The 21,705-nt window shown below is 41.8% G+C and overlaps 3 protein-coding genes across 3 annotated transcripts in view; all 3 read right to left on the reverse strand.

Moving 5' to 3' along the window:
- Window positions 1-2,596, reverse strand: part of otog (otogelin) — a 63,972-nt gene extending 61,376 nt beyond the window's left edge. The window contains exons 1-3 of the mRNA XM_069705466.1: window positions 2,226-2,596; window positions 592-693; window positions 115-272 (exon numbers count right to left, since the gene is read on the reverse strand). Coding sequence (XP_069561567.1) covers window positions 115-246 — 132 coding nt within the window. The 5' untranslated portion in view covers window positions 247-272; window positions 592-693; window positions 2,226-2,596. The remainder of the gene's footprint in view (window positions 1-114; window positions 273-591; window positions 694-2,225) is intronic.
- A 9,000-nt stretch (window positions 2,597-11,596) lies between these two features.
- Window positions 11,597-16,905, reverse strand: aph1b (APH1B gamma secretase subunit). Its single transcript, XM_069705394.1, has 6 exons — window positions 16,588-16,905; window positions 15,294-15,464; window positions 14,679-14,752; window positions 13,517-13,639; window positions 13,031-13,158; window positions 11,597-12,143 (listed from the first exon to the last, which is right to left on the reverse strand). The coding sequence occupies exons 1-6, from the start codon at window positions 16,698-16,700 to the stop codon at window positions 11,976-11,978; spliced, it is 777 nt and encodes a 258-aa protein (XP_069561495.1). The 5' UTR covers window positions 16,701-16,905; the 3' UTR covers window positions 11,597-11,975.
- A 938-nt stretch (window positions 16,906-17,843) lies between these two features.
- On the reverse strand, window positions 17,844-21,358 carry LOC138624895 (troponin I, fast skeletal muscle-like). The gene is made up of 6 exons (XM_069705468.1): window positions 21,293-21,358; window positions 21,170-21,206; window positions 20,334-20,462; window positions 18,511-18,600; window positions 18,170-18,346; window positions 17,844-17,968 (listed from the first exon to the last, which is right to left on the reverse strand). Exons 1-6 carry the CDS (start codon window positions 21,298-21,300, stop codon window positions 17,882-17,884), a joined length of 528 nt encoding a protein of 175 aa, XP_069561569.1. The 5' UTR covers window positions 21,301-21,358; the 3' UTR covers window positions 17,844-17,881.
- Window positions 21,359-21,705: the final 347 nt, after the last annotated feature.

The following is a 21,705-nucleotide window of genomic DNA, read 5'->3' on the forward strand; positions in this document are numbered from 1 at the left end:
CGGAGCACGAGGCCCGTCGAGTCCAAAATCGCTCCTCGACTGGAAGCAGGCGTCGGACCGGAAAACTTCTGGGCTGGCTTCAAGTCGGGGGGATTTATTTCAGTCCGGACTGACCTGGACGATGATGCCGGGCTGGGCGGCGTCCTCGCAGTCCCTCAGTAGAGTGTACGCGCATCGGCCGGGGAAGAAGAAGTAGAGGCCGTCGAAGGTCTCGAAGTTGTACTGACCCCACGTCCTGCACGTCATCTCCCTCTCGAAGCCGGGATTCGGGACTGGGAACAAAAAATATGAAAAGAAATGATCATTGTAAGAATTTTCCTGCACTTCAATTCAGTCCAAAGAGCTGTTAAGTTTATTAAAAACACGCACAAAATCTTTTTTTTTTTTTTTTTTACTACTTTAAACACTTACAAAACCGCAGTTTAAATTTAATATCTGAATATTGTCCTAATAAAGTTTGGCCATTATAAATCAACTTTAACCGATCTGAACAAACTGGTGGATTTTGATGCTTTTTTTCCTCCTTCGGAGTATTTTTTAAAACGACTGCGGCGGGTTTTAAAAGGAAGAACGACAGGTGTGCAGCTTCACCTGTCTGACATCTGTGTCCGGCGGCCTGATACAAGCTGCAGTCACACGACTCCGAGCGAACGCACTGTCCTCCGTTCAGGCAGGGAAACGCACACGGCTCCCCTGGGAGTAAACAAACAAACAAAAACAAACAAACAATTACTCCGCTGCTCATCCCAGCAGGGAGGGAGGGAGTTTTTTTTTGTTGTTTTTTTGTTTTTTTTTGGTACTTATTGGGTATCGCAGAGATAAAACATTTATAGAGCAGAAATACCCAAACTAACGACCGCCGTAACGGGTGACTGATTTTGAGCATCTGCAGGTTACGTCTCCATCCGTCAGATGTCACATGTCATGCGCTCGTATGGAGGTAGAAGTGTGGGGTGGGGTTCCCTGAACGCACCACCGACCACCAAACGGTGGTTCCTCGTCCAGCGGTAACACCATCTGCTCTCTGGGCTTACAGCTTGTCTGCCCAGTCAGCCGTGTCCCTCACGAGCACAGGTACGATAAAGAGGTCTGGTGTGTGTGTGTGTGTGTGTGTGTGTGTGTGTGTGTGTGTGTGTGTGTGTGTGTGTGTGTGTGTGTGTGTGTGTGTGTGTGTGTGTGTGTGTGTGTGGTGGCGGGAGGGAGGAGTGGGGGGAGGGGGGTCCGATAAAAGCTATTTTACTTCACTCAACAGAGGGCTTCGTTTCTGTTTGAAGCGACATTAACAACATTTTTTTGTTTTTTTTGTTAATGTCAAGTAAACTCCAACTCAACGGATGACGTAGTTTCCTTTTTCAGGACAGAGGGCTCATTTACCAGATTCATATCATTTCATATATAGAAGCTGTCGGCTTGGCCTGAAGACTGGAAGCAGGAGGGAAGGCAGTCACGCTGACTTGTTGGCGTACAGACGAAACAAATCACAAAGTACATTTCGAATGCGTGCGTATTTTCCGGGCGCCAGCTGTTTTCCCCGAGTTACAGTCTTAAATTAAGCTCGGTTTATTAGCATCCATCTGACTCTCCGCAACACAGCAACTTTCCCAAAAGTACTTTGCTGAAGCAACTATGTGTAGTTTTAGAAAGTGTGCGTCGCAAAAAAGAGAAACTATCACCGAGTTCAAATAAAAAATTCTCCAACCAAATAAAGCAGATTTAAGCCAAATTTCCAAGAAATCTAAAAGAAGAATATGATAATTAACTTCTTTTTTTTCTTTTTTTTAAATCTTTTCTGTTCGTCTGGTTGAAAAATGAGGAGCCGCTGCAGAATAATTAACGTTGTTGGGTCTAATTATGCAAAAAGGTGACGCAAAATAAAAGAGCACTACGCGAACGTCAAACAGTGGAAAACAAAGTTGAACCCATGATGACGGTCACATTTCTACCTGCTTAATGTTTTAATTTGAAGAGGGAAGAGTGTTGTTATTATTATTATTATTATTATTATTATTATTATTATTATTATTATTATTATTATTATCCACATCAACTAAGTGTTAGCTGTTTGTTTTTTTCCCAATTTCTTTGTTTCTTCTGAAGTTTTATTTTGGATGCAGAAATTGAAAATGGGCATAAAAGCTGCACATTAAAAGCATATAATAGTGAATACGTCTTCGCACATTCACTGATTCATCCGTTCATCCTTCATTCAGCAAAGGTGAACCTACCTGGGATCCTCCGTGACCTCAGGGCCTCCTTCGCCTGCCTGGTCGGCAGCGAAACATTAACTGGACGCTCGTCCGGTGGAAAACCTGCGCTTCCTGGTGACGGTGAACCGGGCGACGATTGGTGGGATGGTACCAAACTGGCCGGTGATTGGTCGGACGGTGCTGAACTCGCCTGCGATTGGTTCTTCGATGTTAAGCTGTGTGATATGTGGTGTGAAGTTTTGGAGCCCGTCACGGATTGATCGGCTGATTTTGAAGTGGCTCGTGATTGGTTAGAGGATGTTGAGGTGAGCGAGGAACGGTTTGATGTCTTTGAAACCGTTGTTGATTGGATCGCTGGCGTGTGGCTGGATGGTGATTGGCTGGCTGCTTTTGTGCTTGCTGGTGATTGGCTAGACTTTACTGTACTTGATGATGATTGGTTGGCTGTAGTGGTGCTGCCTAATGATTTTCTGCCTGATGCTGTTGGCGATTGGCTGGCTAGGGTTGTACTGCCTGGTGATTGGCTGGCCGGTAGTGTCTTGACTTGTGATTGGTTGAGGAGTTCTGTCTTTGTTACAGATTGAATCGATGGTGTTGTGCTGCCTGGTGATTGGCTGGGTGGTGTTGTACTGCCTGGTGATCGGTGGGATGTTACCGTACGTGTTGCAGGTTGGCTAGATGGTGCTGTGGATGTTGGCAACTGATCGGTTTGTGTTTTGCTGCCTGGTGATTGGCTGACTGATACCGAGGTTGTTGGTGATTGGCCGGTGTGTGCCGTGTGGCTCGGTGATCTGCTGACAGGATTTGTGGTTGTTGCTGATTGGCTGGTTTGTTTTGTGCTGGCGGGTGATTGGCTGGTTGATGAGTGACTGGCTGGTACTGGGCTGAGTTCTGATTGGCTGACTGGAGCTTTTGTGGTTGGTGATTGACCAGATGCTGGTGTGCTGCCTGGTGATTGGATGGTTTGTTTTGGGTTGTCAGGTGATTGACTGGCTGGCACTGGGCTGGTTTGTGACTGGCTGGTTTGTGTTGTACTGCCTGCTGATTGGCCGGATGACATTGTTCTTGATGCCGTTTGACTAGGTGTTGCCGTGACTGCAGGTGATCGGTCAGAGCTGAGGGTCCGTGAAGCGTTCGGCGTCCTCCCTGCGCCGGAGGACTTCAGGTTGGACGTCAGGTTGGACGCATCGGCCCGGCTGATCAGCGACTGACCGGAGGCAGATGAGTTGGTTTCTAACACAGCAGCTGTTGTCTGGAGGTCCTTCAAAGAGAGAGAGATCGTATCAGCGGTGTGCAACCATTCATACGTTAAATACGTTAAATTTGATCTTTTTCATATTGGACCTTGGCACCGTTTGGCAAAGACACCAAAGAGCCAACTTCATCAAATCAAAATGAAGTCCTTGTAACGCAGTCCGATTGGTTTAATTAATTCTGTAAGATTAATTTAATATCACGCAAACCTGGAAAACAAGCTCGCCTCTCGGGTGACGGATTAATAAAGATTGGATTAAAATGTAAGACTTTTTACAATTCAATGTTTTGTTGGGGGCTAAAAATTCCTCCCAGAATTACGCCGGCTGTTGCCAAACCGGAGATCCGACTGGCGGCGACGGGGCCGAGGGCGGAAAAAAGAAGAGGCTTCCAGAGAAAAGAACCTGTCATCCGGCCTTCGTTAATGGCGCCCCTGAGACTCCCATCCAGGTCGACAAACCCCTGAACACCACCACCACCCCCTCGTGTGCCTTTTTCCCTTTATGATTATTGTTCGAGATACCCAACAAGGGGTCGACAAGGTCCAACTTCACCAACGTAGAGTCGTCGAAATCAGAAGCTCTCCGCTTCATATGTGGCACGAGAATGTTTAAGATATTGATGAACTGAATATTTACCATTAAAAAAATAAATCATTCGGAAACCGTAAGTCCGACCTCGTTTACGAAATTTTTTGGGCCTCCCTGGATAACCCGAGATCTCAAACCCAGGCTTTCATCTCAAAGAGCCGGAAACAAAGCAGATGGCGAGGGCGAGCGCCAGGCGCGACCGTGAATTATTAATCGTCGATGAGTACGTGAGATGTGGGTCAAAACATCAAACGGGGCCGCGAGACGACCCGGGATTGTCGACGAAGCACCGATTCCAGCGTTCGCGAAAGCCAAAACCCGGCGCTATCCGAGATGCGACGCCGAGATACGGGCGGGGCGGGGCGTCTCCGTTTTATACCCGTGACCCGCGACCCCGCGCTACTAATTGCTTTGTTGGGTTCACGAGGGTCCTATAGTTCGGAGCGGATTCTCACGCCGCCCTCGATGCCAAAGGGAAGCGGGACAAAAAGAAGCGACCGCATTCGGGCTGATGGCAGCTCTGATAGAGGACGAGCGAGACAACAGAGCGGCCACTGTATATCCCTGCTGGGACTCCCTCACTTGTCTTCTTTTTCCGAAGGAACAAATGCCACTGCGGAGCAACTTTTCTTCGACGGGATGAAGTGGTGGTGGTGTGTGTGTGTGTGTGTGTGTGTGTGTGGGGGGGGGGGGGGCAATGTACATTTTCAAAATTTGCTCTCGATCTCAGCCCGACCTCAAGGGAAGTGTCTAAGTTTTTTTATGCTGAGAGACGTATAGAAAACCATATTTAGACCCGCTCGGACTCAACCGGTGACATTTAGAAAAAAAAAAAGCTTTTCCTACAAAATTACAAAAAATGTCGAATAATAATCACTTTATATTATATATATATATATATATATATATATATATAAATAAAAAAAAATTAAATAACAGCTGCCACTTTTTAAACTCCAAACAGTTCTGAAAACATGTTGAGAATGTGCTCTTTATATATATATATATATATATATATATATATATATATATATATATATATATATATATATAATGCTTGTGTATATATTTACATTTTCATATATATCAGGATATAGTTGGCTTTTTTTTTTTTTTTTAAGTTTACATTGGAAATATCAATACAATTTTAATTGGGAAACACTTGGGTATAATATTATAGGAATAAAAGCCCTTCAGGTGATGTGCTTGCCGCCCCGAAGCAGCTTCCATCAGCATCAATGATCAATGCGGCGGCCTACCTGCCCTCCCTGGGAAGCGGTGTCCCATTTCTGCTGCTTTATCCTGCTGCTCCCGCTGCTGGGACAGAGAGAACAAGGAGATGTTTGTTCTCGCTGGGGCGTCCCCTCCTCCTCCTCCACCACCACCACCACCACCACCACCACCACACACACACACACACACACACACACACATATACACACATATACACACACACACACACACAGACACCACAAAACCCACCAACAAACCAGGAGCCCACCACCAAACAACCCGCCAAAAAACAACAACAACAACAAAATAAACTGCCTGCTCCTCTGGGGCTGCAACTGGTGATCCATTTTTTTTTTCTTCTAAATATCCAATTAAAAATAGTGATTAATGCCACCTTGACATTTCCATAGAACTAAAGCAGATATATTCCATAGTGAAAATGTATATTTTGTCTGACCAATAGTAAAAAAAAAAAAATAAATAAATAAAATAAAAAATCATCAGTTATTCACATTTTAAAAGCAATAAGTACAGTTTTGATTTGCAGCCGAATGATGATCAAACGATCATTTCAGCCGCAGCTTGGCCTATAACTTTGGTTATTGTTCGTAATATAACTCGTAATTGTAATTCAATTATTCGAAATTTGCATGAATAAAAATGACAATTGTGACAAATTTGCCAGTATTAAGAAAACAGGCTATAATGTAGATAACATCAAATAATAAAAAAACAATGAAACCAATGCGGTGCTATTTAGATGTAAACAAAAATAACTCACTTATTAAATTCATCCCAGTTAGAAACGTTGACTCTCTCAACACTCCAGGAAAGATGCGCTGAATTCAAGGAAAATAAATACACAGAATTAATCAATTAAAATTGAGAAAGTCGATGTGACTCCAATATATGGAGACGAACAAAAAACAAACAAGTCAGATGAAGACACTGAGCTGCCACATCAACGCATGTATTTGTGCATTTGTGGATCAATATGTGATCATTTGGTTCTGTATTTTCCACTTTCAACTCATAAAAATCACACTTCATCCTCGTGCGGCTTCAGCAGCAGCAGCAGCTGGAGAGGCGACTCACCTTGATAAATTAGGATAAAATACAAAGGTAATAAGTGAAGAAGCCTTTTCCAGCTCCGTCTTAAATAGGGATCCATTCGTGTTTCGCGGATCCGCAGTCAGTCGGGTTTGGACAGCATCACCTGGTGAAAACCCTCCGGCTGGACTCCCGCTGCTCCCCGAGCTGCTCCATCCGGCTCATCCCCCGAGCGGCCCTCCGCGCGCCTCAAGAACCGATGCACCTGCTCATTAGCATAAAATATGCACAGGTGGGCCGCGCCGACGGGAGGGGCGGGGCCGAGCCCGGATGGCGGGGAGGGGGGGGGGGGGGGGGGGGGGGCTGACCTGCTGGCAGAAAACAAAATAGCCACCATCTGACTTTTTTTTTTTTTTTTAAAGACTCTCACTGGAAGAAGAGCTGGAGATCAAATTCAGATTAGAACATGAAATAAACACACCGTAGTCCTAATTAAATAGTATTTGGCTTAAATAAACTATTTTAATCTAATTCAAACATAACTGAGAGCTCTGTTTACAACAAGGGAACTTGAACCTGAGCGTGAGCAATTGGAACAGCACCCCCTGGTGGTCCACAGCCGGAAGAGCATCGCAGCAGCGAGAGGGAGGGAATGGAAATTATCATGGAAAATGAAAAAGTATGATAAGCTATGACATAAGAACTCAATGTAAACACAGTAATATTGATTAATATCATAAAAAACAAGGAATTTGTATTATTAATATTATGATTTTTACTCCTCGACAATTATCTGCAGCTTTAGTTAGTCAGCCTTATTTCCAAAATGGATTTTCTGCATACGGCAACATATAAAAGCTGATAGAATATCATATATTATTAAAAATGATAAATGAACCTACTAATGAGTATATACAATCAATTAGTCAATTAACAAAATATTCATTTAATTTTTCAAGCAAAAATAAAGCTTCTTTTCCTTTCATTTAAAAACTATTTTTTTCTAATTTATTGTAAATAATTGGGTAAACCAAACAGCATTTTGTTTGTTGTTGTTTTTTTTTATTGTAGTTTTAATATTTTTATGCAAGGTTCTGAATATTTCCTCCACCACTATTGAGGACCAGATTCTAGCCGTGTACACATTTAAGTTTTAATCATCTAAATGATGGGTCACTACTGTGGTTTTTGTACTGTAAACTAACACTTCTATACTTTTACTTGAGGTTTTACATACTTTTAAAAGGACTTTTCCTCATCATGAAGTATTTTTACATTGCTCTAATACTTTGATATTTATTTCTTCCACCAGTGAAATTAGAAATTTTTTTTTATGAAAGAGCATTAAAACTTGACTATATGAGCAACAGAGGAACCATTTTGGCACCTAAACGGGAAAAACTCCAAAGAATGAATGTCGTATTTAAAGCTGTACGTGCTTTGTCTTGCTCTCGTTGTGCGTTTGCATCAATCTGCTTGACATTAGTAAAAAAAAAACAAATAAAAAAAAAACATGAACGTACTTAAAGAACGGGAAAAACATTAAAAAGATTTGGATTGGGGACTTTCTCTCTGCTGCCACCTGCAGGCCAAAACGTGAACACGCAGTAGGCTGGAGATTTCTTTCATGATTAGACATCGTTAATTACACACATTTCTGCATTGTAATACTTTTTATTTATTAATTTATTTTAAATACTTTCTAAGGGATGTGTTCATTGATGATTTCAAACATTTAAGCCTTAGAAGAGGAGCCTTTTACATTATGGTCGTCTTTTGGGGGGTTTTGTTACGTTGCTTCTCTGGTTGCCGATCGAGACCGTGACTGCCTGATCTGAACCTGAAACACACCCGATAGGAAACACAAACCCCAGGAGTGAGATGTCAAATATTGTGGAGGGTGACCTCGGTGTCACGGGACCCGTAATTTGCATGTGAAAGTCTGTTTTTTTTCTCGACAGAGGAAACGCTTCCTGCCTGTCTGTCTGCCGTCTAACTATAAAAAAAAAGATAAATATTTTTTTTTTTTTTTTTTTTTTTTTTTAAATGGGCCTTTGACTGACTGAAGCCCTCAGAGACCCCGAGCAGGCTTTTGTGCGGCCCGGCCATGTAGGTGTCTGCTTTCATAAATGGAAACGGGACCTGGGAGGGGAGGGGGAGAGGAAAGGGGGGAGGGAGGGGACAGAAAGGAGGGGAAGGTTGTTTTGTTTTTGAAGAGGCGACGTGAAAAAGTGGCCGTGATTTCCGTGAGATTAAAATCTTTTAATCTCACACACTTGCAGCTCCGTGGTCCATATTTACAGTCGTGAAAGGTGAAGCATCCTTCACACGAGGATTTCAGCTTCATCTCACGCACACACACACACACACACACACACACACACACACACACACACACACACACACACACACCATACAGGAGAGCTGGCGCCTGCATTGTGCCCCTGGAGACCGCTCATTTAAAAAGGTTTCCATGAGATGAGCGATTGTTTTCTGCATGAAATTAAGATGTCATCCCGCCCTCCAAAAACGTCCCGACTCCTAGAAAGAGGTTCGGAGTTTTAAGGAGACAAAACCGTGGCTGGATTTGACCTCCGACCTCCGACCTCTACCGTACACAACCAACCTTCATTATTTCCCTCCCCAAAAGGCACCCAGCAAACCAGCCGGCATTCAAAGAGGAGAGATTGAAGCGATTACTGCTGGCTCAAATGTTTGGAATCAGAAGTGAACACGAGCCAATAAACTAATCTAACGTCCCCTAAAAACTGAGATTTGTTTTATTACAAAACAGAAAAAATGACAAGCAGATTCTCAGAGGTGAATATTTTGCTCGATTTTTTTTCTTAGTTTTCTATGATGGTAAACAGAAAAAAATAAAACAAGATAAGAATATTTAAATTTAACTGAACTTTATGAAAATAATCCTGAAACTTTATCCCTATTTTTTTTTACATTTTATGAGCGAGAGAAAAAAAAAAAAAAAACATGACTTCCATATATTCCTGCTTTATCGTCCAAAAATAATCACTAAATCCCTTAAAAAGGAAGCAGCTGTCAGACGCACCGAATATTTTAGTTTTTGGTGGTAATCTTAGTTCTGTAGAACCGAAGTTATATGTGGGGGGGTCAACCTGTGGCTGTCGGTGCCCCTGCAGGTCCTCAGACGTTCCCTGGGCAGTTTCCTGCTTTATGGGGAAAAAAAGCAGGTAACAAAAAAAGAAAACAGGATGTGACAAAAATGCAAAAACAAAACAAAAAAAAGACAAAAAAACGTCACTCAGAGCAGTAATTCAAATATGTAAAAAAAATAATAATAATAATAAATTCCCCGCAAAAGACGGATCTATGAAAGACATTATTTACATTGTTTTCATTCCTGTATAATCACCTGAATTTAAAGAAGCATTATGTTTTTAATTACCTCAGAATGAACTCTTTATATCCACACAGGCAGCGGGTCCTTCTTCATGTTGCACCGCCATGTTTCTTACGGCAGCCCAGAAGGGACAAAACAAAACAAAACAAAACAACCACCCTGGATCTAAACGGGGACCTTCTCGTTTTTTCCTTGTTCAGGTGGCTGCAGTTCCTCCCCCTCGCCTCTAGATGGCACTAAATCCCAAAGCACACTGCATCCTTCGACACCCACCTGCTTAACGTGACAGCGTTTAGCGCCAAGCGTTGTGTCGTCTCACACAGCTGCTGACGTTACAGTCGACCGGGCCGAGCAGGAAACTGCCGACTCGTGTGTTAGCGCCACTGAGCAATAAACATAAACTGAAGCTAAGCTAAGCACTGAAGAAATAAAAGATTTTGACCTGATGTTGGAAAGATGTCGTGAATGTGGTAAAAGTAATTAAAAAAATGTTTTAGTTGTAAAGGCACCAACACCATTTAGACATAGAGTTGCTTTTTTAAGTTAAAACTAAACACGAGGAATAAAAGTTTCAGCAAAATCTCAACAACCCTTCAGTTCACTAATAACTCTTTGCTTGTGTGTGTAATCTCTATAATTCTATGAATGCAGTTGGTATTTTAGATTTATGGGGTTTTATGATTTTCTGTGAGGCAGATCTGAGATCTAAGATTCAAAATGATATGAAACTAAAGGACTTTTGCACTTTTTTTCAGCATAGTTCATTCTTGATAGTTTAAATAAAAGAATTCTGGATGATTTGGCTGTTTAATATTATCATCTAAAACTATTTCAGTTGTTTTTTTTTTAACAGAAGCACCACAAACTGCGTCCTTCAAAGTGACCACAGTTCCTTCTGCAAGAGAATAAAACATAAAACTGAACATCACGACTTTCATATGAAGGTAGGATTTATTGCAGGAATGTTGTATTAGACGGTTTTAGCCTTTTTAGCTCGGTGTACCTAATAAACTGAGAACTTTAGTGTCGTCTCTAATACGTCCGAACGACCCGAAATTTGAAGCGAACAGGAAATCAACACGCTGAACACCAAATGTTCCGGTTCACATCTTTAACTAACAACCGTCCCGTCACAGACTGTAATCTATACAAACTGTACAAAGTAGATAGACAACAAAACAAACAAAACAGAAAAAAATCAGGTGCAAAGAAAGAAGAGTTCACGAACGTTCGCGTCGACTCCAACGACTAAAACATTTTTTTTTTTTTTTAAAAGGCAACAAATAAAGTGAACATTCAAAGATCACCGAGCAAACACTTCATCTGCTCTTAGTCGTGGTGCGTTTGAGTGCACAGAGAATTGGTGAAAAAAATAAATAAAGAAGCTGTCAGTTAATCTGCAAAAGAAACCGAAAGCAGAGTTTGATTTAAATAAGAACTTGATTATCCGGAGACTTTTTTTTTTTTTTTTTTTTTTTAACTGCTAAAAAGCAAGAAAAGTGAGAAAAAAAACCCAGAATTTGTCGTCTTTAAGATTCTCAAATTTATGCCCTAAAATACACAAACATCCGTCATCTCTCGTGACTCGTTTTTTTGTTTGTTTTTTTTCCCATTTAAGAAGTCGAAAGGCGAGTTCTCCTTCGGAAACGAAAGACGGCGGATCACGAGTCGCGAAAGAAAAGAAGAAAAAAAAAAAGGTTTTCGCTATCTACGCATCAGGTAATCAAAAAACAAAAACAAAAAAAAGTATAATTATATACAGAAAGTGTTGTTCATAGAGGATGAACGTGGAAAGATATGAAGCGTTCGACAGAAGGTGAACGTGAAGAGCGTCGTGCGTAACCTCTGACCCCCGAAGGAGGCGGGGGAAAACACGGGCGAGCGGGAACGTCTTCTGACTGGTTTGTTTTTTTGTTTTTTTGTTTTTTTTAAATCGTCAAACGAACACGGGGACGCTACCAGCTGTCGGATATGATTCATGAATATTCTAAATAATGTTAGTCCACCGCTTTTTACAGATTGAAGATGGTGAAATACCTCCTGGGGGGAAAGAGGGGAAAGGGGGGGGGGGACAAGCATGTTCGGAGGGTTAACACGCCTTCTTCAGTGTTGTTCAGAGTGTGTGTGTGTGTGTGTGTGTGTGTGTGTGTGTGTGTGTGTGTGTGTGTGTGTGTGTGTGTGTGTGTGTGTGTGTGTGTGAACTCTGTGTGAGAGTCCCGCACACTGCTACCCCCCCCCCCTCTTCCCCCCCGCCGTGCTGCGTTATCTGGGCCGGTGGTTGGCCAGCAGGAAGTCCTTGTCTTTGCAGGTGAGGCAGAGCTTGAGGTTCCTGAGCGAGCCGCCGGCCGAGTAGAACGCCCAGATGCCCATCAGGAGCAGGATGACGTAGGTGGGCACCAGGCTGCCGACGTACTCGGGGTGCTGGAAGGTCTGCGGAAAGGAAGGAAGGAAGGAAGGAAGGAAGGAAGGAAGGAAGGAAGGAAGGAAGGAAGGAAGGAAGGAAGGAAGGAAAAAAAAAATGTTGGGGTCAGCAGAGTTCCTGATTTGGCTCCTGCTTCTTTTTTTTCTTTTTTTCCTCGCGTCGGTCGATTAGTTCGACGAAGGTGAAAAAGGTGTCGTTTTCCTTACGGGGTCTTGTTTGGTCCAATTTTGATAGAAAACAGAAACTGGAGTTACCGCCTCGTGGTGGTCGTCTGCCTTCACTAACCGGTCAGGTTGTAGTTTACGACCTCGTCTGTCCAGATCTACGTATTTATTTGTAGTCATGAAGCATCGAGTTTGTTTTTTTGGGGCCGGCGAGCCTCTTTGCTGGTTCGGAGGAGGAGGTGACCATATTTGGGCGAGCTCACTCGATCTGATTGGAAACCCCGACGATACTACGTCCCGCCCACCGATAGCTGTAACCTGACTGAATCACAGACCTGTCAATCACAGACACGGCCCCCAAAAACAGGTCTTTTTGAAGCTTATTTTCGAATAAATGACGGATTATTTTCAGTTGGACCTCCAGAAAACTAATAAGAAGCGATTTTAGCTAAAATCACAGAGATAACTCAAGTAGAAACTTGTATTGACGGAGAATTTTATAGTTGAATTGGAGTCTATGGAGCTGGAGGCTTTTTGGAGCCGACCTCTAGTGGCCCTCGGTGGTATTGCAGCTTAAGAGACTTCGCTGTCAATTTTTTCAGACCCGGAAGCTACGAACACTTTTTACATACAGTCTTTGGTTTAGACACATAAACAAAGACGTATTTTCCGGCCTTTACGGGAATTTTAAAATCCACCCCCCTGTAGCCCCCCTCCCCCCTCCCACTCACCAGGCAGGACACCACGAGGTGACTGATGACGACGGCGGCCACCGCCCACCACCGCTGCTTCTCGCAGGCGTCGAAGAAGACGACGCCCCAGAACATGTGCAGCAGGATGATGGCCATCGTCATGAAGGCTGGAAGGAAGGCGGCAAAAAAAAACAACAACAAAAAGTTACAATCCATGAACATATAAATTTGATCAAAGACAAGTCTTTCCACGTTCACATTTTTGCCGTAATTGGTCGGTCATTTCCTGCATTTCCCAGAATTCCTTTCGACAAACCACACACACACACACACACACACACACACACACACACACACACACACACACACACACACACACACACAAGAGGAACATTTCACATGAAGTGATTGCAGTGACGGATTGACACATTTAAAAAAAAAAATTAAAAAAGGCGAACCGGACGCCAAAACGCATCACAACAACTTTGAAATACAAGACGGGCAAATTTGGGGGAAAGTCGGTACCTGAGGACAGGAAGTAGTGCTGAGAGTCTCCGTGGATCCCCACGGTCCCCGGTCCCACCGAGTCGGCCAGGATGTTCACCACGGAGAAGGCGCCGCTCATGAAGCCGAAGCCGAGGCCCGACACTGAAACGCAGACGACAAGACCGGAACGAAATGAGTCCGGAGATCATTCACAGGGATGTTTGTGTTTACGACATTAGCTCGTCACAATACAAAATTTCAACCAATCGGCAACAAGAAAAACGCAGCGCAGAAATTATTATAAAAAAATTGTTTTTTAAAAAGACACATTCGGGGTGATCTGGGAACGGAAAACACACTTTTCGACTCCGAGCCGCCTCGTTCAATATCTCGGTTCCAACTTTATGAAGGAAGATTTAAGGGATCGTTATCACAACGTGTGTGTGTGTGTGTGTGTGTGTGTGTGTGTGTGTGTGTGTGTGTGTGTGTGTGTGTGTGTGTGTGTGTGTGTCTTATGATGAATGAGTTTCTACAGTACAGCTCCAAAAAAAAAAGATGTATCTCGATATTTCAGGAGGGCATTTTCTGCGATCACGACACTCTTGATATGACAAAATACAGAAAAATATTTCATTGTTAACTTCAAGAATATATGATTGCAACAAAATAAGTGTTTAATATGTTTGCCCTCAGATATCAAGTAAAAACGAGCATATTACTTTTTAACTTCTGTCACCGTGGAGCTTAAGTTGAACACATCATTTTGCCAGCAAGTCAAAATATTGCCATCATCACAATAGGAAACTTTTTTATATATTACTGCCGACTCCACGCTTTTAGTGACGCAACTGCATCTTATTTTTTTAGCTCCTCCGTGTCTGCTTAATATTTTTTAATCTTTCATTGTCCAGACGACACATTTTTATTTTTTTCCCTTTAAAAACGTCTCTAATCTTAACGCACAGACTGTTTAGTACAAACTGAGGAAAAAAAAAAAGGGAATTTAATGTGTTATGTTAGTGACAAGGACGCTTTAAAAAAAAACAAAAAAACAACCAACAACATCCATTATTTTCAATCAGAACTTTAAAATAAAAAATCTCAACTTTCGATGTCAGAAAAATTGTCAAGAAATAATTGGTAATCGATCGATCTGTCGCCTGATATGATACCGGGTGAAACAATGAATGTGTAACTGTACCGTAGGCCAGCTGCCGTATGGAGATGGGCATGGTTTCCTCCTGGCTGAGAGTGAGGAGGCCTTCATTGGCTTTCCTGCAGGGAGAAAACACACACACACACACACACACACACACACACACACACACACACACACACACACACACACACACACACACACACACACACGTCAGAGAAACTGGGACAAACAGCTCGAGTACGTAAAAACACGCCGGGAAACAACAAAGCGGGGGGGGGGGGGTTGATGATGATGTCATCATTGAAATTGAAGTTTCAAACTCAGAAGACGACACAAAAACGCCACCTGACCTTTCTGTCTTACTACAGCGGGGGTGATACGCCGAATTCATTTGATCAATTCACAGTTTTTTAGTTTTTACACGATGTAAAAAAAAAAAAAAAGCCTAAATGTCGAAATCTAGATTCGTACTACCAAACAATAATAATTTTTTTTTTTTTTTAAATCTGTTTCCTTTGGAGACGGTTGCAGATTGGTCGCTTTGCCACTTGAATAACTATTCAGAAAAAACACAACGGATCGTTTTGTGTCGTTCTGCTTTGAAAGCGTAAATAAAAATTTTTTTTAAAAACCCGTCAAACTTAGTCAGCGACTTACTTGAGCAGCTTGTAGTAGGCGAAGCGGAAGGTCTCCTGCAGAAGGACGGACAGCACCACGCCGAAGATGAGCAGACCTTTCTGCTGCGCCACGCTCTCCTTGTTACTGATCTGGACCGAGATGAACCAAACCAGGGACGACAGCAGCAGCGACACCAGCCAGAAAAACGCCCTGAAAGAGAGGATTTAAAACACACACACACAAAAACAAATGAAACAAAAGCTCAGGAGGAGGCAGGTGGAGCATTCATGTATTTATAAGCAACTTATGGCATTTATTAGTGTTATTTTTTTATTATTATTATTATTATTATTCCGATGTGCCCTAAAATCTGCACCGACTTCATTCATTTCTTTTTTTGTTGTTTATATGTTAAGTTGATTTGGTATAGCAGCGTTTGCAGAGTTAATTTTTACAAAGTGCTTCACCAGAATACAACTTGTATAACAGTATATATATAGATAGATAGATAGATAGATAGATAGATAGATAGATAGATAGATAGATAGATAGATAGATAGATAGATATAACTTAAATAATATAAGTGAAAAATAATAACAATCATACAGGACCAACAAAACTTCTTAAAAACTCCCTAACGACAAGTCTCAAAAAGGCAAAATCCCGCTTTTCATTAAGTCTATTCACTTTTAGAAAAATAAAAAAAACAAAATCTCTGGCCTGAATTTGACAAACGTGTTCATTTGAATCCTACAAAAGTAAAAGTACATAAAGTATGAAAGTCTTGGTTTGGTTCCTCTTATCATTATTTATCCCATCGTTAGATTATTAATTGTGAAACCGTTTGTTATTTTAAACCATGGTGTTAAATCCTCATCTAAACAGCTGTTGGTGCTGTCAGAGAAACGCAGACGAGTTTAACGTATAAAATTGCGTGAAATGGAAACGCACCAATAAAGTACTTCAAATCTGGATATGACTGTGTGTGTGTGTGTGTGTGTGTGTGTGTGTGTGTGTGTGTGTGTGTGTGTGTGTGTGTGTGTGTGTGTGTGTATCCAGGTGTTGGTTTATACACGAGAGGCTGAACGGTCACATATTGTTGTTGTTGTTGTTGTTTTTTCAGTATAAACAGATTATTATAGTTTACAGCTGAATGTCCGAAAATGGAACCTCACGGTAGCCGCTCGAGCTAGCTGACGTAGCGGTTAGCTTTGCTCGTGAACTAGCTCCGGTAAACACCGGGGTTGGGGGGGGGGGGGGTTTCCGTCGGTGTCCCCCCTCCCGCTGTGATACATTCAAGTGCCCACGACGAGTTAAAAGTTGTATTCTCACCCTGCTATGAGGAAAATGACCCTCAACGGCTCCCGGGCGATGGTGAACAGGAACAGCGCGACGGCCGGGCCGAAGGCGATGAAGGTGCAGCCGAAAAACACCGAAGCCGTCATTTTGGCTGTCCGGGCCTCGGAGGGTGGAGGAGGAGGGGTGGTGGGGGGGGAAGGGTGGAGGAGGGGAAGGTTAAAGACAAATCAGAGACCTAAAGCTACTCGTCTAGTTCCGTAAAAACAGCGATTTACACGCGTTTATCTTTGAACTTGTAACTAATCGTTAGCCGGTGATGCGCCGCCGCCGCCAGTGTGTCACAGGGCTGTCGTGACGTCACCGCACCCCCCTCACATGACCGACAACCGCCCACGCCCATCAAAACAAAAAAAATTTAAAAAAAACTTTATTGAAAGGAAGTAACCAAATAAACAGACACAGAAACATATGTAGAATATATATATATACAAACATTTAAAAAAAAACAACATATGCCTTAAAAGTATTCTAAATGTTATACTTTTTAAAAAAATATATTTTAAATGCTTTTTAAATTCACATTAGTCCCAAGTTTATCTAGTTTACTGAGCCGAGGAGGTTATGTTTTTGGGACAGTTTGTTTGTCCGTCAGCAGGATTACGGTAAAACTGCAGACACAATTTTACTGAAAAACTTGGTCGGAAGCAATGTCTATCTATAAAAGTGTTCGTAGCTTCCGGGTTTGAATAGCGAGGCAAATGCAGAAGTACCTTGGGCTGCAATACCACCGAGGGCCACTAGAGGTCGGCTCCAAAAAAGGTTAGGTTAGGTTAGGTAGTTACTTTATTTATCCCCGAGGGGAAATTATTTTCCCTCCGGCTCCATCGACTCCCATTCAACTTCCCTCATGAAATTCGTTAAAATGAAATGAAAGTCAATAAAATTTCTCCACGACTTGTTTCGGTGTTGTTAGCTATTATTCGTTTTCTGGCGGTCCATCTGAAAATAATCAGAATAACAGGCACACACCGATAAAGACAAAGGCAGAGCCAGCGGTAACTCCTTTTTGCCCACTGGAGTTTTACAGTAGCCTCGATTGGCCAGTACGCCACCGTGGAGCATTTGTTTTCATCATTACTTTTAGCAGTCATGAAACAAGTGGATTATTTTTCTCGATGACCTCATGTGGGGTTGCAGGATTATCTATTCCAGTATTTGTTCACATTATTGCTATTAAAAACGTTGCAAATTTTTTTATTCCTTTTATCACTTATACAGATTATACAAATGTGGACTCACAACAGACAGAAATGAAACTGATCAACACTCAGGCCTCTGTCTCGAACATCTTCTTCCTGCCGTCCATCCCGGATTTGTCCTCGACGTTCTTCCTCCAGTCGCCGGTCTGCTTCTCCTGAGAGAAACGCAAAGAAAAGAAAAGCAGATTCAAGATCAGCAAAGTTCAAACTCACATCTACGTTGAGTTTTAAGGAATTTTCTGTCTGTTTTTTTGTTTTTTTTCCATCTTAAAGCATCCCTGTTGTGTTTTTAGGAGGACATCATTGCGCTCTAAAGTGTCCTTCACCGTCCGATGTAAGAATCCGAAAGCGCCCACCTCGTCCTTCGCCTCCTTCTTGACCTGCTTCAGGTTGGCCCTCAGGTCCAAGGACACTTTGTGTTTGGAGCCCAGCAGGGCGGCCAGCATGGCGTCGGCCGACATCCGCACCTTCCTCAGGACCGGCTTCTTAAACTTCCCCTTCAGGTCCTGAACCATCACCTTCAGGTCATCGATCTGACGGGGAAGACGGACGTGAGAGTGTTTCTATCTAAAAACCAGCGATTTAAATGGCATCAGATGATTGGCTTCGTTAAGCTGCTGGCTGTTGACTTCGTCGGAGTCTCTGAGCGCCGAGCTGCATTGAGACACACAGAAGCTCTTGAATAAGACGAAAATACCTCTTTGTTGGATTTTTTCACATTCATTTCCATGTCGTATCGCTCCTCGTCCACAAAATCGATCTGCTTGTGAAGTTGCCGGCAGAGTTCCTTGGATGTTTGTGGACAGAAACGAAAGAACGATGAGATTCAAAAAACTGTTCACAAAAGAGTGAAAAAAAATAAATAAATAAATCATGAATCTAATCGTTCGGCTCACTGTTTTTTTTTTTTTTTTTTAAATCATTTTGTGTTTGAATATGAAACAAATCGGAAAAATTAATTCCTGTTACAAAGCCACAGGAATCCCAGACAGCTGTCCTCCAAACTTCTGGACTTTTAGTTGCATCCATTGATATTTTTTGAGGGATTTCTTTAGTTTTCCTCTGCCTTAGTCAATCAAATTTAAAGGAAAAAAATTTGCCTCGAACAAAAGGGGACTCATTCAGGTTTAATAAAATAGTGGCGAACTTTGTATGTCTTTTGATTCTGGTTATTTAGCATAATTTGGGTTTTAGGTGTTTTACTTCACTGTATGAAAACAACATTGATGAGAGTGGTGAGACAAAACAAAGAGTTAAGGTTTCGTAAAAATCTAAATAGTGAGCTGAAAGATGCTAAAATGCTCCTTAAATCTGCAGGGAACTTTAGGAGGTGATGATAATTAGGGCCCAGATGGTGCGAAAGCCCTATTGTTGTTCAAGGAATTATTATTCGCGTCTCTTCCGGTGAAAAATTTCGTATTTTAGTGGAGTCGTGAGTGGGCGTGGCCAAATGGCTTGCTAGCGCCCCCTTAACAGATGCCCCGGTGGCTACATTTACCGACATGCATGAAATTTGGTGGATGTGTTTCACACCGAAATGTACAAAAAAGTTCCAATGCACAATTATGTCAACTCAACAGGAAGTCCACCATTTTGAATTTAGTCGCCATTGTTGGCGATTCACACATGTTGTATTTTAAAGAACTCCTTCTACAGATTTTGTTGAACCGACTTGAAATGTATTCTGTGCACTCTTAACATGTTTGAAAATAAAAGTTATCAAAATAATTAATTTTCGTCGATCGGTGTGCCCGTGGCGTGGCTGCCAATTTTTTTTTTTTTATTATTTTGCAATAGTATAATTTTGTTTTTAATGTCATGACATGATCTTTGGCTCACTGCAACCTATAAACATCCACAAATATTCATTCAAGTGCGACCAAAATTGCCGCAGACATTCTTTGGATAGTAGATATACATGTTTTCAAGGGGGTCTGCAGTGATATTAAATACCTTCCTGTAATGTGTAGTGTATGCAAAACTTTTTCAATTTCTCCAAACGTTTCAACTTAACTAAAAGTTGAATCACCATCAACAGGCCAAAGTGGAATCTGAACCATTAATATCAACCTTGGTGAAGTAGAATCTTTTACCTGTTGAGTTAACCAGACCGTCGGTTGAGTCGCTGAAAAGCTGAGTGAACTCAGTGAAACGGTTTCTCCTGCCGCGACTCATTCTAGAGCGCTGAAGATAGTCTAGTGGTCTACAACGCAGCATCAGAGCTGGAAATGACCTGACCCGAAGGGTAAGCCAAATGGTTTCGGTTTTGCTTTGTAAATGCAGTCATACCAATACCAAACCAAAGGTCAACAACAATCCAAAACAAAATGTGAGATTGTTTTGTTTTTCTAAAGTCTCGAATGCTAAAAAGAATGCTAATCATGTGTTTGTTAAAAAAAAAGTAATAAAAAGTAAAAGTAAAAATGTCAAACGGAAATTCATTCAAATAAACCATAGAAGTCTCCACAGTTGAAAGTAAAAAAAAAATTAAAAAAATCTGCTGAGTCAGGAGGCGTATACCTGGAGCTCCTGCATGCAGAACCGGGTAGAGAAGGTGGGGCACTGATCCTCCATGTACTTCATCTTCTGCTCCTCGGCCTCCCGCGCCTCCTCCTCCAGCATCGCCTGGCCGATCTGCAGCAGCAAGCTCTGCGAGGAAGACGAGTTCAGACCGACGATGATGAGCAGCTGATGAGCTGCTGACGTTTCATCAGTGTGAACTTGCTCTGACTCTCAGCTCTTTTAAATCAATTATCTGTTTGCATTTTATAAAGTAACATTTTAATCATTTATTCATGTTTTGCATGAACTTTTAAGCAGTTTTATTTCACTTATTTTTTTTGTCTTTTATTTCATTTGAGTTTTTTTTGTTTTGTTTTTTTTTTTATTAGAAGATTAAAAGATTGTTGCAGAATGTTTGATGGAGGATGATACATTTTCATCAGAGAAGTGATCTGTTAGAAGGATTTTTCAGTGTTTAATGTGTGTGTGGTGTTCCTTGATTTCCAGTTCATGAGGATAGTTTTCTCTGCGATAGTTGGGACCATAGGGAGTAATCAACTGTTTGTTTTCTTCAGTTTGATTGTTGATAGGTCGCCTCGTAAACAGTTTCATCAGTTTTCTGTTAAATCTCTTCTGAATATGTCTTTTCACGCCGTGTTGTGTTACTTTTCTTAAATCCTTTGATGTTTTATGGAAAGCGCTTTGTACTATTGCATTGAAAAGGTGCTAAACAAATCAAATTTTCTTATGTACAAAAATTCACAACAAAAGGTGTGAGCGTCTCATTTATATCAAACCAACACCACTTAATTTTTAAGTTTTCCTGTAAAACACAAGTCGACATCTTACTCTACCTTGAGATGATTTTTTCGGCTCAGCGACATCTTTTTCCTTTAAAAGAAAAAACAAACGAGGATGTCTGAGTTTTCTTTTTTAAATATAGAAAAAAATGTTTACTCGGTCAAGTCGGGACTTACTGTGCCATCCTGCATCCAGCTGAGAAGAGAGATGAATGGAAATACCACAGCTTTCTCGTCTCTTTATAGATGTGTGTGTGTGTGTGTGTGTGTGTGTGTGTGTGTGTGTGTGTGTGTGTGTGTGTGTGTGTGTGTGTGTGTGTGTGTGTGTGTGTGTGTGTGTGTGTGTGTGTGTGTGTGTGTGCGCGCGCACCGGTTGTCCTGAGAAGCTGTTGGTTAAAATGCAGACAGACAGACAGCAGCAGCTGAACCCCGAAAACAAACACTTCAGGAATTTTTCTTCTGGAAGCATCTTTGGGAAAAAAAAAAAGTAGAGACTACAACAAGAAGTCCAAACAGTTTTAGTTCTTTTTTTTTTAGTGTGAAGGAAAATCTAAAATATAGTTAAAGCATACAGCTGGCAATATTCTGTG

Source organism: Brachyistius frenatus, unplaced genomic scaffold, assembly GCF_029030835.1.
Source record: "Brachyistius frenatus isolate BFR_SWC_R1_liver_20210118 unplaced genomic scaffold, ASM2903083v1 Contig_56, whole genome shotgun sequence".
Lineage (NCBI taxonomy): Eukaryota > Metazoa > Chordata > Actinopteri > Embiotocidae > Brachyistius > Brachyistius frenatus.

Excerpts from the sequence above, each read along its gene's own strand:
- aph1b (XM_069705394.1), bottom strand. The coding sequence starts at position 16,700 with ATGACGGCTTCGGTGTTTTTCGGCTGCACCTTCATCGCCTTCGGCCCG. Across the intron at positions 13,640-14,678 it reads CATACGGCAGCTGGCCTACG|TGTCGGGCCTCGGCTTCGGC; the intron begins GTACAGTTACAC and ends TCTGCGTTTCAG. Across the intron at positions 13,159-13,516 it reads GCACTACTTCCTGTCCTCAG|CCTTCATGACGATGGCCATC; the intron begins GTACCGACTTTC and ends CCTTCCTTCCAG.
- LOC138624895 (XM_069705468.1), bottom strand. Across the intron at positions 20,463-21,169 it reads GCCGAAAAAATCATCTCAAG|AGCTTGCTGCTGCAGATCGG; the intron begins GTAGAGTAAGAT and ends TCTTCCTCGCAG. Across the intron at positions 17,969-18,169 it reads AGAAGGAGGCGAAGGACGAG|GAGAAGCAGACCGGCGACTG; the intron begins GTGGGCGCTTTC and ends CGTTTCTCTCAG.